Genomic DNA, 16,694 nt, shown 5'->3' with positions numbered 1-16,694 from the left:
AATTTGTTTGGTATTTACCTGCTTCTAAAGCAGTGGAAGGTGCGTAGGAAGCGATACCCATATACAGGATCTGAAACATGTCGCAGAACATACTTCAAAACATGATGATAAGATATTGAAAAATGTCGCAGAACATAGTTCAAAACATGATGAAAACAGCTTGTAAAAAAGAAGAACATATTCAAATCCATGATTTGAAACAGAATTTACTATGTCGCAAATCATAGTCCAAAATATGATATAAACAACGTGCACATCATAATTTTACTCAATACAAACATTGGCTTCAAACTTAAACATAATACGGGCAAAAGCCCGCGAAGCGGGCGTTGACCGTTCATACATATGGGAATTTAGACATAAAATTACATAAGAATACCACATATGGATACGTCTCAAAAAAATTTGCCACGCGACATATATTTTCGCGATGCTATTTATGAACTTGAACAAATCAAAAACACTTTGACATATGCTAAATCACATGTAAATACATACCTCAGAAAAAGTTATATCAATGACATCATAATTGTGTAGCGAATCGCACTAAATATTCTCGCATTATTTGTTTTTCTTCGCAACCGTTCCAGAATTAGGTCATTACTCAATTATCTCCCCTAAATGCTCTTCTTCAGTGGGTATAAGCCGAAGACTGGTTCACTACATATAGTAACAGTCTTCACCGAACACAATTTAGGGGAACATAACCCGTCTTTAATATATTGCCGAATCTCCGAATTCTGTCGAATTTATTTGCTTTGATCTTTTCGATATCTTATTGTTATTATTATCATGACAAATCACAAACGCTTGTTAAAAAATTATTTGTTTTAAACACTATAGTTGGCATGTCTATTCTTCAAGTATTCTCGCGGTATTTCAATAACGACACCCTACTGTTTATGTATCAGAATTTGTGACGCATTTTCCATTCGCCCTCAGAAAGAAGTTTTACTTTTGATCATGAGCAATATTCTGGTAAGTTGTCGTTGTTACCCACCAGAAACACATTTATTCACAAATTTTTAAGATATTCAGATCTAACTTTTTAGTCTTTTAGCTTTAATTTTAAAAGTATTTTCACCTCGTCTGCTCGCACTTTACCGATATCCCAAAAGGTTACATATCACTACAAATAGTTTAGGCCTAAAACCACAAAATCCGATACCGTTGGAATTTTCGTACCACAATCTTACGTAAAAAATCTTCCAGATTCGAAATCAACAAAAAACAAGACATTTATAAATTGTCTGCATTATTGATCAAATTTTAAGATATTTGTTGGTTTTCCGTTTTTAGAAGCTGTTCTGCCAAGGCAAGAGCTGGGCATTATACAAGCCATTATATCCAGCAAAACTGGCAGTTTTGGTTTACAGAAACCAACAAAGGAGGGATTCCCGAGCTATCAAAATTTCCAAGCTATACACACAGTTATTATCTGTGGTTATCCTTATTGGTTCTGTTTCTTTACTTGGATGGAACATGTGTGAACTTTAATAGAACTTTGAAAAGTCTATATATGTCTATCTATAAACAAAAATCAGCTTTGGTATAATAAGATCAGATGTGCAAACAATGTCAAAGGGTTGTTAAATTAACAATTTGAAGGCAATTATGCTGAAAAAATAAGAAAAATTTCCATGCAAATTTTGTCTGTATATCGACAAGTGTCTGCTGATTATTGTCAAACTAGTAATACAAAACTTACCACAAGTATGTAAAAGCACTAAGTACCAGTGATCATTTTTAGTAAGATAGTGTAATTCTAAACAGTAGCAAATAGCTTGTTTAGTAAATGCATAATGCAACTAATATGATTTCCGTTCTATTGTGTAATTAATAAATTGGTTGTTACTTGCTAATCCATGATAAATGTTTTATGGCTAGTGCAAAACCAGCAATGTTAATTTTGTAAAAGGTAATACAATAACACCACTTTGTAATTTCATATACGTAAATATTCTTGAAATGTAGGTTGATGAGTTTTACTTATTTTGTAACTATTATTTTATGAACAAATAAATAATGTGAAGTGTTTTGTATATCCACACAATACCACATATCTTTTTATATATGTACTGTATTATGTGTTATTTGAATGTTTAAATAAAAAAATATGGATGATATAACATGATGCATTCTAATATTTGCATTCAAATTGTAACTGTAGAGCTAGGTGTATGCAGTTTAGACTGTGATTTTAGAATTGCTACAAAATGGCTAGTTTTTTAGTGGCGACACAATTTAAACTATTCAACAATAGTTTGCGAAAGAAAATTAGAAACCTGCAAGATACCTGTATTTATTAAATATTTTAATTGCGAAACAAGTATGTTGTTATGCTGTTACACATAATTATACATTGATAATAAATAAGAAGATAATTAGTGGTGTTAACGTTTCCCAACAGTAGAAATCATTCTTCTGATGAAGTCAGTGGTATACAGACGAAAGCTCCAGGTATGGCTTTCAATACGTAGTGTGTGTTATTTGGCAGTCTAAAACTTATTGGATTAAAAAAAATCCTGTCAAATTTGTCAATCAAAATTGATTTGACACATCACATGTACTGTATGCTAAATGCAACTGCTTTAGCAAGCTGTCAAGTTGAATTGAGACATTCGATGAAACAAACTGGTTCCTGGGTAGGACCAGTACTTAGTGTCTATATGACGTACCATGACGTCGAAAGTCTACAAAACCTACTAGGTAGAACGAGAAATGTACTTCGACGTACAGTTTTCACCGACCCTTGAGTGTTAGCCAATCAGAAGACACCTTACATCTGTTGCTTTAAGAGATATTTGACATTGAACATAAGTATTATTATTATTTATACCAAATTATGCGACTATCGACCGCTTACTCATAGATATTGTGCGTATTTATTAAACATTATTATTATTATAATTTATACCAAATTATGCAACTATCGACCGCTAACTCATAGATGTGCGTATTTATTGACCTGGCGTGGCGGAATTAACCTCTGACTTATGCAAGTTATGGTTATCACAAAATACGACCAACAGAGAGGTTATAATACATTATTTATCCCGTTAATGCTTGGTAACTGTTTGGTTACCGTTGGGAATTTTTCCTACACAGTAATGCACTGGACGGTCGTGATACTCCGCCCCGCATGATCAATAAATACGCACAATATGCTGAATAATTTTAATTTTAAAAAGGTAACAATTGAATCTTCTTCAAATTTGTATATAATCTATTTCAATGCATTAAATACTTGAAACTTCTATGTGTTTTTTTTTTTGCCATTCTGATATTTTTATTCATTTTGTCCTCAATTAAAAAAGAGATTTTAAACATTTATTATGAATAAATCTGAAGGAAAAGCGGCTCAAGAGACTAGTGTTTTGATTGGCTGTTCAAAAAATGTGTACGTCGAAGTACAAACATGTATGTCGAAGTACAAATTGTACTTTGACGTACAAATATATACTTCGAAGTGTATTTTATATTTATGTCGACATACAATTATTGTACTTTGACGTACATTTCTCTTTTTAACTTGTAGGTCTTCTTGACTTTCAACCCAAATGGTACGCCATAGTATGTCTTTAGGGTAATCTAAAGAATGCTCCCACTTAAGAGATCAATACAGAGACCTCCCAGTGACTAAGCCAGTTAGCAGACACCCCATCCACTATACCACAGACACCGAACCAGCTATAAATTCCTGTGGCTAGAAAACAAAAAAATATAAGATGCTAGATCTTTAAGCTTGGAACATGTAACTTGTTTTAAGATTGATTTTTTTTGGATGCATTACTTAATTATTGCAACAATTATAATATTTTGAACACAATCATGTCAATATATTTATTAAAAATACATAGTTTATATCAAAAAAACTTAAAAAGCTTTTGCCCGTAAATTAGGTAGCACCTATAATCATATTAGTTTAAACACTGCGAAAACAACAACATTGTATGCATCATTGTCGAGGAACGTGAATGTAACATTACGAAAAAAACTTGTAACATGTCGTACAGCATATATCCAGACAGGAATTTATAGACATAGTGTATTTTATAATGAAATAACATTGGTATGTCCTTATGTTTTATAATAATAGTTTTAAGCCAAATAACAAATTCTTGACAATCAATTAACAAGTTGATGATGTTTATTAATGTTATGGTTTAATATTAAATCTGTTTATATGAAACGATCGTGATAAGAGTAAATTTTCTGAATTATTTTTAATAGAACCACACGCGAATGTTTCCTCCGATGTTAAATGAAACGCTCGCTCTCTAAATACACGAAAACACTAACGTTGTTCATCAGCTGACTATACTTAATATTAAAACGTTAAACAATAAAATATACAAAAACATTCTCTCTACAGTTGTTTATCGGTTAATAAACATCTCTTTGTAGTTCTGATGCGTGATGATTACCACTCGGGCTCGCAATCTTTGTTAATGTATCGCTACACAGCCACACATAGAAAATTTAGAATATATGAATTGAATCAAAAGCGCGTTATCGAAGTAAATGTTACGCGTCGCATTTTACAAAATGCGCATGCGCCACTGAAGCGTGTAGTTTTTTCAGAGGCTTGTGACGAGCTATTTCGCTATTATAAACTTTATCGTACGGCGACGTCTCCGCTTACGTTACGGTAATTGCGAGCGTTGTTAACGCACTAAAATGTATTAAATGGACTTCTTCACATATTATTGACTTCTTATCAAATTTATAATAAACTTATTTAAGAACAAAAAATCCTCTGTATCGAACCGCGGACGTCCGGCATCAAAAACTGTTACGGTACCCTCTCGACTACTGTAACATTTGAATCGGGTTAATCGTATTTTATCTGACCTACACAATCCACGTTTTGACACAAATATCAATAAAAACAACATAAAGACACCAAAATATTCCATCGTGTTGCGTTTGTAACGCTTTATTATATTCAATTTAAAATGACTATTACTAAAACAATAACACGAATTATTATTGTTTGTCTCTATCTGTAATGGTAATTTGCTCCATACTTTCTAGTGTTCTTTTCTTTTAGAATCTTTCCCAAAATGTTGAAAATTGCCAATTTGTTGACCTGTAACAAGTCATCTTAAGCAATTTAAAGTTGAAGTTTAATCACGCCCCTTTATGGCAGGAATCTATATATAATGCCATACCAAATCGTTTACAAGCAATGCATAATCAGGTCATAAAACATCATTTGGTACATGCGCAATAATGATTGTTTTGTTTATAATAAGTTTTGTGATTGTAAGATAAATGGAGGTACAAGAGTTGTTTTAATTCCCTTTTCTGATAAATGTAAAGACCATCAAAATCGATGACCGTCTTCGTACAAATATTTTCACATTTTGTAACTAATTCCTCTTCACATAAGTCTTAACTCCACATCACGTAGAGCTGTTGTTTGACGGAATTCCCCCCCCCCCCCCCGCCCGGTTATTATTGATTTCATTTTCGATTTCATCAGCGTTAAGCACAAAGCGTCAGGATGTATATACAGAGGGGGTAATCACGTGATTATCAAGATGGCGACGTCCATGCCGAGGCCGGTATTTTCCGCCGTTTTATACCCTTTCCTAACTTTTTTTTATTCCGCCGACTTTCCAGCCATATAAGCAAGAAAGTAACTGGCGTTTATTTCATAGTAATATTCACTCCATATCCCGACTTTACTCGGTGCGAAATTTCTTAGCGGGTAGACCTAATTAGGGCTCCACTATGACCTAATTAGGGCTCCACTATGAAAATACAAAGCGAATTTAAAATACGAAATCAACGCTTATCACCTTTTCACTGATATGGCTGGAAAGTGAGCGTCGTTTAAAAATTAAACAATAGTAATAAAGGGTATAAAACGGCGAAAAATAACTGTCTCGGCAATGACGTCGCCATCTTGACTATCACGTGATTATCCCCTCTGATATATGTTTAGGTGCAGACAATCCTACAAACATCTGGTTAATTTATTGCGGCCTAAGAGTATCGTAAATAAATAGAGCGAGTCTATCGTGCGATACGAAGTGCGCTTCACAATAATTTAAACCCCAGAATGAATATACAACTCTATTGTTTCGTTCGGTCATAAATTCATTTTATTTCTTTTCAACAACCCATACATGTCGACTCAATAGATTAAATCTTATTTCAGATGTCCTTAGATAAGTAGTTTATCTTTGAACAATTGCATCTGAATATCATGTACACGTTTATGCTTTGATCTGTTAAATATCTTATTTTAACAAAACAAAATGTAAAAAGGATATTCAAAGGTCAAACACACTAAATGTTACAGTTTGAGGATATTAACTTACAGTATGACAGCTTTTATGGTTGCGTTATTCTTACGTTGTAAAACATGATCTCCACGAAAAACATCAGCGGTTTCACTTCAGAGAAAAAATCCGGTTGCATGTATTCTGCAGCAAATTGCGTATTAACGTCAATGCGGTTGTCAAGTTTGTAAGGCTGGCGTACATAAATCGTGGAAAGCCTCGTTATTTTATGCATTTTCAACAGCCAACACATAATCAACCAAATTTCCTTCATGTCTTGCTTATCTTCGAATGCAATCTTAGATCAAACAACGAATGTTTGAGGATATTGCGGTATGACAAAAACATATAGATACCCATCAATATGACCATAGCAAACGGAGAACGGTATTAATAAGAATAACGATAAATATTACACAACGAACAGCACATGCTTTATTATTGTTGTAAAAACGCGTCGTTTGATTGGTTGAATTTCCATGCAGAATTGGAAACTAATAAGATGGCTCATTAATTAATCATGACTACGACCTCATGCTAGCCTATTCAAGAAACATGGCGTTTTTGAGTAAATGTGAGTTCTGACGATATAGCGTACAATTGTCGAAAGATAAAGCAGCACATGTACATCTGGAAAGATGTCAAATAAGCCATAAATAACAATGAAAGCTTATCAAGGCCGTGTGTTTTTGTAATGCTGCTGTCGTTTGTGTAAATTTAAAGTTTCTAGCTTAAGAAAACACCACCTAACCATATCGATTGCGAAAGAAATAACTCTTTTTTTCACGATTCTTATATGAGTACAACGAGTTCCAAGTGTAGTTAGAGTGTAAAGATATACAGTCGATTGGTGTATAACGTATACAGTCGATTGGTGTATAACGGATACAGTCGATTGGTGTATAACGGATAGCTAAGGACTTTGAGTCTCATTTCAACGTATACAACATGCATTCAGTAATTTAACCATTACACCTCGAAAGACAAATGTCTTTCTTAATGAAACATGCCAGCGATTTTAAATTTCCGACAAATATTTTTTTTAACAGCGCGAATGTCATTGTACACTGATTCAGCCATTACCGGATCGCCTAGGTCTTTATCGGATTACATGTGTATCGTGTTATCTATTTAAATTTGACCCAGCATTTGTAAAAAAATCATTTCTGCGTTTAATAAGGCCGAGTTCATGGAAATCGCTGCTCAATTGATGAAGTAATGGCTGTTCACAGCTACGCACCCTATATTTGGGTCATTTTGAGTTGAATACCTTGTTATAATTGATAGTGACTATTATTGTTTTCAGAGGAATCGATTTTTCGTTATAATTTGATTATTTTTCATTCAAAACGATGCTTTTATCTTATTAAAATCATAGTCACACGCTAATCACCTGTGTTTTGGACAACTTCAATTGAGTGTATATGCAGTTTGAGACAATCCCCACATTCCTGAATATGGGTCACCATGCACATTTCCGTTATTCACTAAATCACGAGTTGCAGCTTTCATGCTTATTTTATATGGTACGCATACATTTGGTTTCTGAGCATTCTTACTTTTGTAAAGGACACATTATACTTAAATATCACATAAATGAAAATTATGTTTAACAAACAAACTATGCAAAATTAAAGAAACCATACGTCTGCACTTTTCCTTTCGTCACAAATACGGTGCGTACATAACGTGACCTTGTTTTGCTTTCGAAAGAAAACAACAGTTGTAAACATTGACACACGTCAACAAAAACATGAATCGACTGAATTATGATAGGCTTTTTGTATTCAATTCATAGAAAACTATAAATCTTAACATGAATAAAAGTATTTTGCAAAAAACTTTTAACCTATCCGTTACTCACTAAAATCCGCTATATACCAATCAACTGAACATGTACCGATACATCCGGTATACGATCTCGAAATAATAGGTTGCTATAAGGCATGTGTTTTGTGACAAAGTAATTTTTTCAGTGCATCATCCTCAAATGTCATGGCGGATCAGTCGATGAGAACTTAACTGTCGGTCAAAACTAGTTACAGATTATCTTCTTTATAGTTTGAAGCATCTTTCCTGTAATGAAATTCGAATGCAAAATATCATTACAACGTGAGGGGTATACATGGGTTAGCCTGCACGGGCTGCACAGGCTGATACAGAACGACGCGGTACGTAGATGCATTGCGTCTTGTTTTTCCAACGATATCACCTTCTATGTTTACAAATGTCGTACATGTGTTTAATACTATTAGTGGTTTGACCTACTTGCTGGATAATCATGATCACTGTTCCGGTCAATTTGGCTGCCCGTGAATTGAACCGCATCTGTAGGTACTGAAAATAAATATGAAAACATAAACATATATGTCAGAAGTTACGAAATAAAAACGCTAACATTTCATTTTAAAATTACGGAAATAAAGATAAACAGATGAAATATTATAATCTTGTATGACTTTCCCAAATGTCGGGAAAAAATGAATCATTGCTTTTTGCATTTGAAAAAAGCAACAACAGAAAAATACGGATAAATATGATGTGTTTCGAACTGAAAAATAACCGATTATCTTATAGAGTCAGAAATGTACTTTGTTTAATATCAGTACACAAAAAGGACGATTCATCGCATTTAATGGAAGCATCAATTCAAGGTACAATTCAAAACATGTCACGATACGAAACTCGGGGTTGCTGGTGAAAACTGCTTGCGCTGCAAAGGTGAAAATTTGGTGGCGTATAAAAAGCGAAAACACAAAGAACGTAATAGAAACGAAAAATATGGGCTGTATATCGCATAGGTGAAAACACTGCATCCCCGATTTTTTTTTACTAAAAAAACGTGAAATACATGCAAGATATCTATGAAACTGAAAAATTGGAACGTGAATCTCCAACGATTAAAACACGAACTTTTTTTTAGTGAAGCGTAAACGTTGTCACTTACGGACACGGAAGTACAGCCGATAACGTTTGTAATCAGTTTGCTGACGAGAATACGTCCCTCCATGCGTACTACTCACGATGTAAGTAAAGCTATTTGGCTGCATGCATGATGTACGACCTGATAACTTTTGTGTCTGGTTAAATAAAAAATGTTTATAAAAGTAGCTACTCATCGGATATTAAGAGATATCCTGTCACATGCCTTTGAATCAGCCCGATAACCAGGTAACCTAATATCCCAAACGATATTAGGCTAGATGACCACGTGATCTCGAATATCCGTCAGTTGCTCTCCGCGCATGCGCATGCCTGTACTATTTCCTTTTAATAAAATATACTTTATTTCAATTTAAAAAAATACAAAATAAATGTAAAGTACTGTTTGTTTAAACATTATTGTTTTAACAGCATAATTTAGTCTTTGTGTATTGCATTAATAACGATTGACTCGATTTCTGTGTTGTTTAACAAGATGAAAGCTAGCCTAAGCGTTTTGCATGACGTGACGTCGCAATGTTTTTGTTCGAGTGTTTTTTTCCCATATTAAATATTTAAACACAAATAATCGAAAACTAGATATTTTAGAAACATTTCAACGAATGTTGTAAATGTGACAGGATAAATAGAATAATAGGTTGGTGACGTGGATGGAGAATGGTTATCTGGCTCGTCGGAGGATCTTCCTCCGACTTGCCAGATAACCATTCTCCATCCACGTCACCAACCTATTATTCTCTGTTTCATACTTCTTATTCGGAAAACACGTGCATGTCAAATCAGTCAACATTTGCATGATACCTATTCTTACTTCTGTAAGAATATTGTGTTTTCACCTTTCATCTGAATTGAATGGATGTGGTAGGGAAAGACACTTCAATGGACGGTTCATGCAAAACCAATGGAAAAAAAACAGCAAGATTAAAGCTTTTGCTTGTGACGCATTAATAAATTGCAAATAAAACAATAAAAAAATTAATACATTATATCAACAGGCATGGTAGTAATAAAATAATTTAACGACAGCTTTAATTATCATTAACTCAATTGATGATAAGTACGTATAGTTATTTAGACAAAATGAAATATGTCTTTATGAGTCGCGTTCTGAGAAAACTGAGCATAATGCATGTGCGTAAAGTGTCATCCCAGATTAGCCTGTGCAGTCCGCACAGGCTAATCAGGGACGACACTTTCCGCCTAAACTTGATTTTCGGTAAGGAGGGACTTCATTGAAACTAAAAATACCATAAAAGCGGTGTCGTCCGCACAGGCTAATCTGGGACGACACTTTACGCACATGCACTAAGCCCAGTTTTCTCAGAACGCGACTCATATGTAATACATTATATCAAAGAAAATATCATTCGTTTCTGACCAGCGTTTCTTCCAATTTGAATTTTCAATGGCAGGTGGTTCGCAGTCCTGCAACGTTTTTGAGTTGTTGAGGTAGTAAATCTCAACAGTATTTGTAATCACAAACAGGTTTAAATACAGATACATATCTGAAACAGACCTGTTATCAACGGAGGTATATCATTTCTGTTAATGTGTATCGATATAGCTGCGATTATTAAACACACAAGAAGAACAGCAAATATCTTACAGCTTGCCAAACTTAAAAACCCAGTGCTGGTAAATTGATGTTATGATAATGTTTTCAGTTTTGTTTATTTAAAACAAGACATTGATCATTCTTGCAAATCAATCAACAAAGAGAGAATATCTACCTAATTAACCATGAATTGCAGCGTTACATACCTTTAGATATTAACGTTTTTATAAGTCGTTTGCAGGTATTTAATTGCACACTGTCTAATCCTTTGACTTTGTATTTCCAAGAATCGCACATGCATACTTCAAAATAGATGTCACAAATGAATCGACTAGTTTGGCTAAAGGTCAAACAGCTGATATTTATAGAATAAAATATGTATTGCCTTAAGTGCTTTTCAACAAAGATGTTCTTGGTGTAGATTGAAATACAATGTATAGTTAGAAATACTTGCAAAATATTTAAAATAATTTATCACTTCAATTTGCTAACTATCATATATACATTTCTCAGATGCATTAGTCTGCCTCGTTTTCGATATACCATAATGTGATACTATTCAGTATTTACTTTGAATCACAAACAATTACAATACGTAGATAAATATCTAAATGATTTTGAACTTCGCCGGTAAATTTCCCTATTATAGCAATATCGTCGCGAAATATTAACAATATCAAGACAGTGTCATTAGTAATTAAAGCGCAAGTACTTTATTTCTACACAAATAGTGCTAAATCCTCTACCAATAAAGGGAAAGGGAAAGGGGACATACATCCGTCTTGACGTAAACCAAAAGCATATTTAAAATATTCAAAATAACAAGAAAATTAATAATAAACATAAGACTCATATATTTGGTAAATATTTGAGTTATTCTAAATAATTTGACTTCTATACCACATTTGAACATTTTAGTTTAAGCAATGTTTATTTAATCACATATACATGTCTACATTAAAATAAGCATACGTGGTAAAGTTGACACGTGTACACCTTTCATATATCAATACCACATTACGGATTAATCAAGATTGTAAGATCAGTAAATACCTGTGAAGGTGTTCGAAAAACAACTATGCAATTTTGTGTATGTAGTTTGACGATTTTTAGACAGAAACCTGTGGTTTAAGCTTATTTCCTATACATTCCGTCAATTCATCATGATAATGACCTTATTTCAAAACAGCATTAAACAAATCACATTTGTGCAATACTGCAATAGCAATAGATTTGATTGAACATTCGTTCAAAGCACAAAAGCTTCCACACGATTTATAACGCGTGAACGATTTAAGGGCTTATTTAAACGCTTCAACGGTAAAAGACTCTTCAGAGAAACATGAATTTGGTATCTAAACATTATGTGTTGAGCAAAACGTTTCAGTTTTCCTTTACACCATCGAAGAAACCGTTTCTAATATCACATCAACAATTGCTGAATTCTTATACTGGTGGTACATAATCGCATGTCATGTATTGTTTATCTCCAACAAATCCCCAAAAATCGTAAGGTCAATGGGTTTGTACAATAGTTCTTGTTTGTTTTTACTTAAGTTCTATTTCTATTTATTTCATACTTTTTTTATAATCTCTTTATAAATTAAACAATTGAAATTGATTAGCTTTGTCGATGGCACTTATTAACCAAAAGATACATAATTAGCAAGTTCTTATCCACATTCAACAACAAACCCAATGTACAAGCGTAAGAATACAACATTCTTAGAAATGGGTTATAAGTTATTAAATGTCCCTTCCCAAATAAACCAATTGCACTATTGCGAATTGCGACATCATATGTATTTAATGCAGTATTCAGCGATTTGCTGCTTGCACAATCCGTATAAGCCGCTTGATGCGAAAACAGGTCTCATTCCATATGCGACCAGCATTATGCGCAGTCTGGTCAGAAGCTTCTCTTTCCGATAATGATATCACAAAGCCTAGGATGGCCTTAATGTCGCTTTTGGGATGACGCCGCTCATAAAGTCTTTAATAAGTGTGAAATTTTGTTCGTGACAGAGCACACCACCGATTGTCGATGAACCGTTAGATAACAGAATGTAAATTGGCTCTTATCACCAACTCTACCATTTACAACACGATAATTTGTTGAAGTGCATAAATAAAGTAGTTTGATACCGTGTTTATTATGAGATCTAGCGACTGAGGCCATAACTGAGTTTACATTTGGATCAAAATAAATATCGACTGTAAATCTGTTAACAATATCATAAATTATAAAATCAGATTTACTTCCAATTCTACTGTCAAAATAGCCTCAAAGTAAGACCTGACCTTGCCTATCTAATATAGAAATGCAATTTGCAAGCAAATAGAAAAAAATCAACAATAATAAATTTGCATGCAAGTGAATCTTCAAAACAAACATTAGAGTCTTAAAGATAAATATCTTCATTTAGACCAAAATTGATGATCCTGTTTGAACCAAATAATTGAGCCACGATGATTTTTTTAAATTTCAATGCATTTTTATGTCCCCCACCACTATAGTGGGGGACATATTTTTTTGCCCTGTCTGTTGGTTTGTTTGTTTGTGTGTTTGTTTGCTTGTTTGTTTGCCCCAACTTTAACATTTGCAATAACTTTTGCAATATTGAAGATAACAACTTGATATTTGGCATGCATGTGTATCTCATTGAGCTGCACATTTTGAGTGGTGAAAGGTCAAGTTCATCCTTCAAGGTCAAATGTCAAATATATAGCTTCAAAGCGGCGCAAAAGGGGACATAGTGTTGCTGACAAACACATATCTTGTTTTTATTTAAAGTTCCATTATAGTACAAAACTGCGCCGCCGCTAAATTGGCGATCATTTTTGTTCTGTTTTTTTTTTAAATAAAAAATATGATAAATATACATTTGTCATACCGCGTCATTGATAAATACCTGATTTAACGATGCCTGATATATTTTTATTTATCCGTTCAACAAGAAGTTGTTATATCAGTCGATGTTCGGAGAGAGGAAGTATTACTCAGAATCAAGTATTAATTCATCATGCTTATGTTTGTGACACACAAATCATAATTATTGTCCATAAGTATATGTTGTAGTATAAGATTGAACAATTCGAGTATTCCAATAAATTATGTGCCCAGCATTTCTGGTACATATACACTGGCTTTAAACTACTTTCTTCTCAAAAGCTTTCTTGCTATGACATCGTCACATTTGTATAACTATCAAGTAAGCGAAACTACGGCCGCGCTAGCAGGAGCTAGAGAGCTCGAAAGTATATTCCTGTATTATATAGACAATCGAATACTTGCCTCAATATATGGACTGGCAGACGGTTACATAAATTTCTCTCCACATTATATTACTGGAATTTCGTTGTTCCTAATCTAGCTGCTTCAGCACAAAACATAACAACAACAAAAATGAGACTTACTTCAAAGCTGCTGGTGAGACGCAGAGGGTAGAGGAGAGGCACGAAGATGAGCGCCGACAGGATGATGGCGAGGATCATACCGATCAGGTACATAAAGTACAAAGTTCCGGCGGTATACATTTCCGCCGGCGTTCCAAGGATCAGGATCGCCGACATGAAAGAGACGAGGATGCTAATAGCGACCGGAACCAGCTGCATGTTGCGCCCGCCCATCAAATAATCGGCGTTGTTGGAGTTCTTGTTCAGGAATTCCTTGACCGCATAGAAGATTCCGATGACCGCTGAGATTCCAAGCATCAAAGCAAAGAGCACCCAGTCCCAGGCTTGAAACTTTCGCACTTCTTCTTCGGTCGCCATGGCAACTACCACTCAGCCTCCTTTTTTCAGCGACGAAAACTTATATTTTTATTAAAGAAGTAATTGTAGAAAGTAAATCACGCGATTCACAAATTGCAAACTAGATACGTATGGTCCGAATCGTATAAAGAAATTTAACTAATTAATTAATCTGATTGTGCAATCCGCATTCATTTAGAGGTGAGGAAAGAGTAGTATACCGGTAATCGTATCTTTATAAAACGTAAGATTTCAGATGGCTTCTGCTGTAAACCTTAAAAGGTACAACTATCAATGCATACCGCTTATATACGATGTCAAATGTTTGTGTTGTATAAATAGGAAGCATGTAAATAATCCAGCGGTTGTTAAAGTGGGGACGTAATCTCGGTAGTGGTTTGTAAAATGGTGGTTGTATAAACTTGTCGTTTGGTGACAATCGGGGCAGATTTACAGCGACCGTATATTTTGGCGTCGTTCAAACACTCCGTGTATCGAAAACGGTCAACGAACACAGTGAAGATGTCAACATAGAAAGATTTGTTGTCTCTATGGCAGGGAGTGCTAGGTTTAATGACAACGCAAATGGCTCAAATCGTTACAATGTTTGCTTACCAGGCAGCAATCGGCGGCATGATTATCCTCATCCACTTGAACAATTGGTTCGATCAGCGCAGGGATGTCGTATATATTGCGCTCAAATCTGTTGGTCAGGACCTTTCTTTTTCATAACCGAATTATTGATTATGATGACCAATAAAGAGTTAAAAAGTATTTTATCAGGATTTGTCAACAGCAGGTTTTAGTCAATCAAACGCATTTTAATCAACGAAATTAAGTTTCAATTCTCAAGTTGGTTGCACAGTTAATACAACAGAACACTTAGAGGTATGATGATAATCATGTAATAAATAAAATTCTCTTCTATCCACCAATATTGACCTCTCCCAGCTCTTAAAACCCTATAGATTTTCGAATATATTCACTCCATTTGAATTTGTCCGAGAGTGGTTAATTAAAAAAAAACAGCACATGTCAAATTGTTCTTCAATACGGTGCTTTTTCGAGGAGACTGTTTGCAACAAACCTTTTTGAGTCGAAATGATACATGTATGTCATCTACCAAGCTTAGGAATCGAGTGAAACAAATATTATAATGATAAAAAAATCCGTCAATACTAAAACATGTGTAGTTATTATTTCAAATGTTAATTTTACATAAATTAACTAAGACTTTATTGATATTTATATTTATATTATCTTTTAATTTCACATACTATCTACCGGTATTAATTTCAAATATGACATATTATGAAATGTTATGATACTTTATACAGAAATACACTATGACTGAAATTATGAAAATGTGGCATACAGTAGACGAACGAAAATACCAAGCACACAGGTCGGGTTTCAGTAAGGGATTTCTTCTGAGCATGCGCGTGCTATTAATATCCCCCGGTCACATTACATTGCGACGAAATTTGTAAACATCGCAATTGTCTATTTATAACACTAGCATTTTAACGAATTGCTGCTGTCAACTTCAATGAAACAAGCGTCTGTAAATATGTGACAAAGAAAATCGTGATTAAGCGTTACATTAACTGGTTTTAAGGGGGTGGGCGAATTATAGGTACGGGCCGATAATAGGTCGCTAACCAGTAGAGGGAAAAGACTGCCAATAATTAAACATATATGTTCGGAAATGTTTAATCGTGTGATGATCATCGTTCAAATTGTTACAAACATTAAGCCTATGCAGTTGAATAACGTCAAAGGTATCGATTGTGACTCTTATTATTATCATTGTTGTAGAAGTCTTAGTACTGTTTTTTGCTATAATACAATTCATCTAATTCGAATATTGACAATACACAATGTATTGTGTTTCCTTTTGGTTAACAACTGAATAAGTCTATAACGATTTAAAATTCGCTTGCATAATGTTCATAATAATGTGACAAAAATCATGGTTTTAATTCGGTGTCAAGTGTTACCATCTGAAGATTGTGCGTGAGAAGGTCAAAGACATAAAAATAGTAAATTATTTTAATTATCTAGGATTTTTTTTACTTTACCGCTTACTTCAATTTTAAGACAAAATGTCTGTCTGGTAAAGCACTTGAAGCCATGAATATTTTATTGAA

At 34.0% G+C, this 16,694-nt stretch overlaps 3 protein-coding genes across 4 annotated transcripts in view; 1 reads left to right on the top strand and 2 right to left on the bottom strand.

The window, feature by feature from the left end:
* LOC127840004 (sodium-coupled monocarboxylate transporter 1-like) overlaps positions 1 to 16,694 on the bottom strand; it is a 639,226-nt gene that overhangs the window by 220,666 nt on the left and 401,866 nt on the right. The window lies entirely within an intron of this gene.
* The window catches only part of LOC127837264 (uncharacterized), a 289,076-nt gene that overhangs the window by 77,763 nt on the left and 194,619 nt on the right, over positions 1 to 16,694 (top strand). The gene's annotated exons all lie outside the window — the stretch shown is intronic.
* The window catches only part of LOC127837257 (sodium-coupled monocarboxylate transporter 1-like), a 50,637-nt gene that overhangs the window by 13,736 nt on the left and 20,207 nt on the right, over positions 1 to 16,694 (bottom strand). Inside the window, exons 1-3 of one of the 2 annotated variants that reach the window (XM_052364182.1) lie at positions 14,209 to 14,852; positions 8,562 to 8,630; positions 19 to 70 (exon numbers count right to left, since the gene is read on the bottom strand). The exons of the other annotated variant lie outside the window; for it this stretch is intronic. Coding sequence (XP_052220142.1) covers positions 19 to 70; positions 8,562 to 8,630; positions 14,209 to 14,565 — 478 coding nt within the window. The 5' untranslated portion in view covers positions 14,566 to 14,852. Of the gene's footprint in view, positions 1 to 18; positions 71 to 8,561; positions 8,631 to 14,208; positions 14,853 to 16,694 lie in introns of those variants that run through there. 2 annotated transcript variants of the gene reach the window in all.

This window comes from Dreissena polymorpha, chromosome 7, assembly GCF_020536995.1.
Source record: "Dreissena polymorpha isolate Duluth1 chromosome 7, UMN_Dpol_1.0, whole genome shotgun sequence".
NCBI classification, from domain to species: domain Eukaryota; kingdom Metazoa; phylum Mollusca; class Bivalvia; order Myida; family Dreissenidae; genus Dreissena; species Dreissena polymorpha.
Note: the sequence above shows the minus strand (reverse complement) of the source record. Positions and strands in the feature narration are given on the sequence as shown.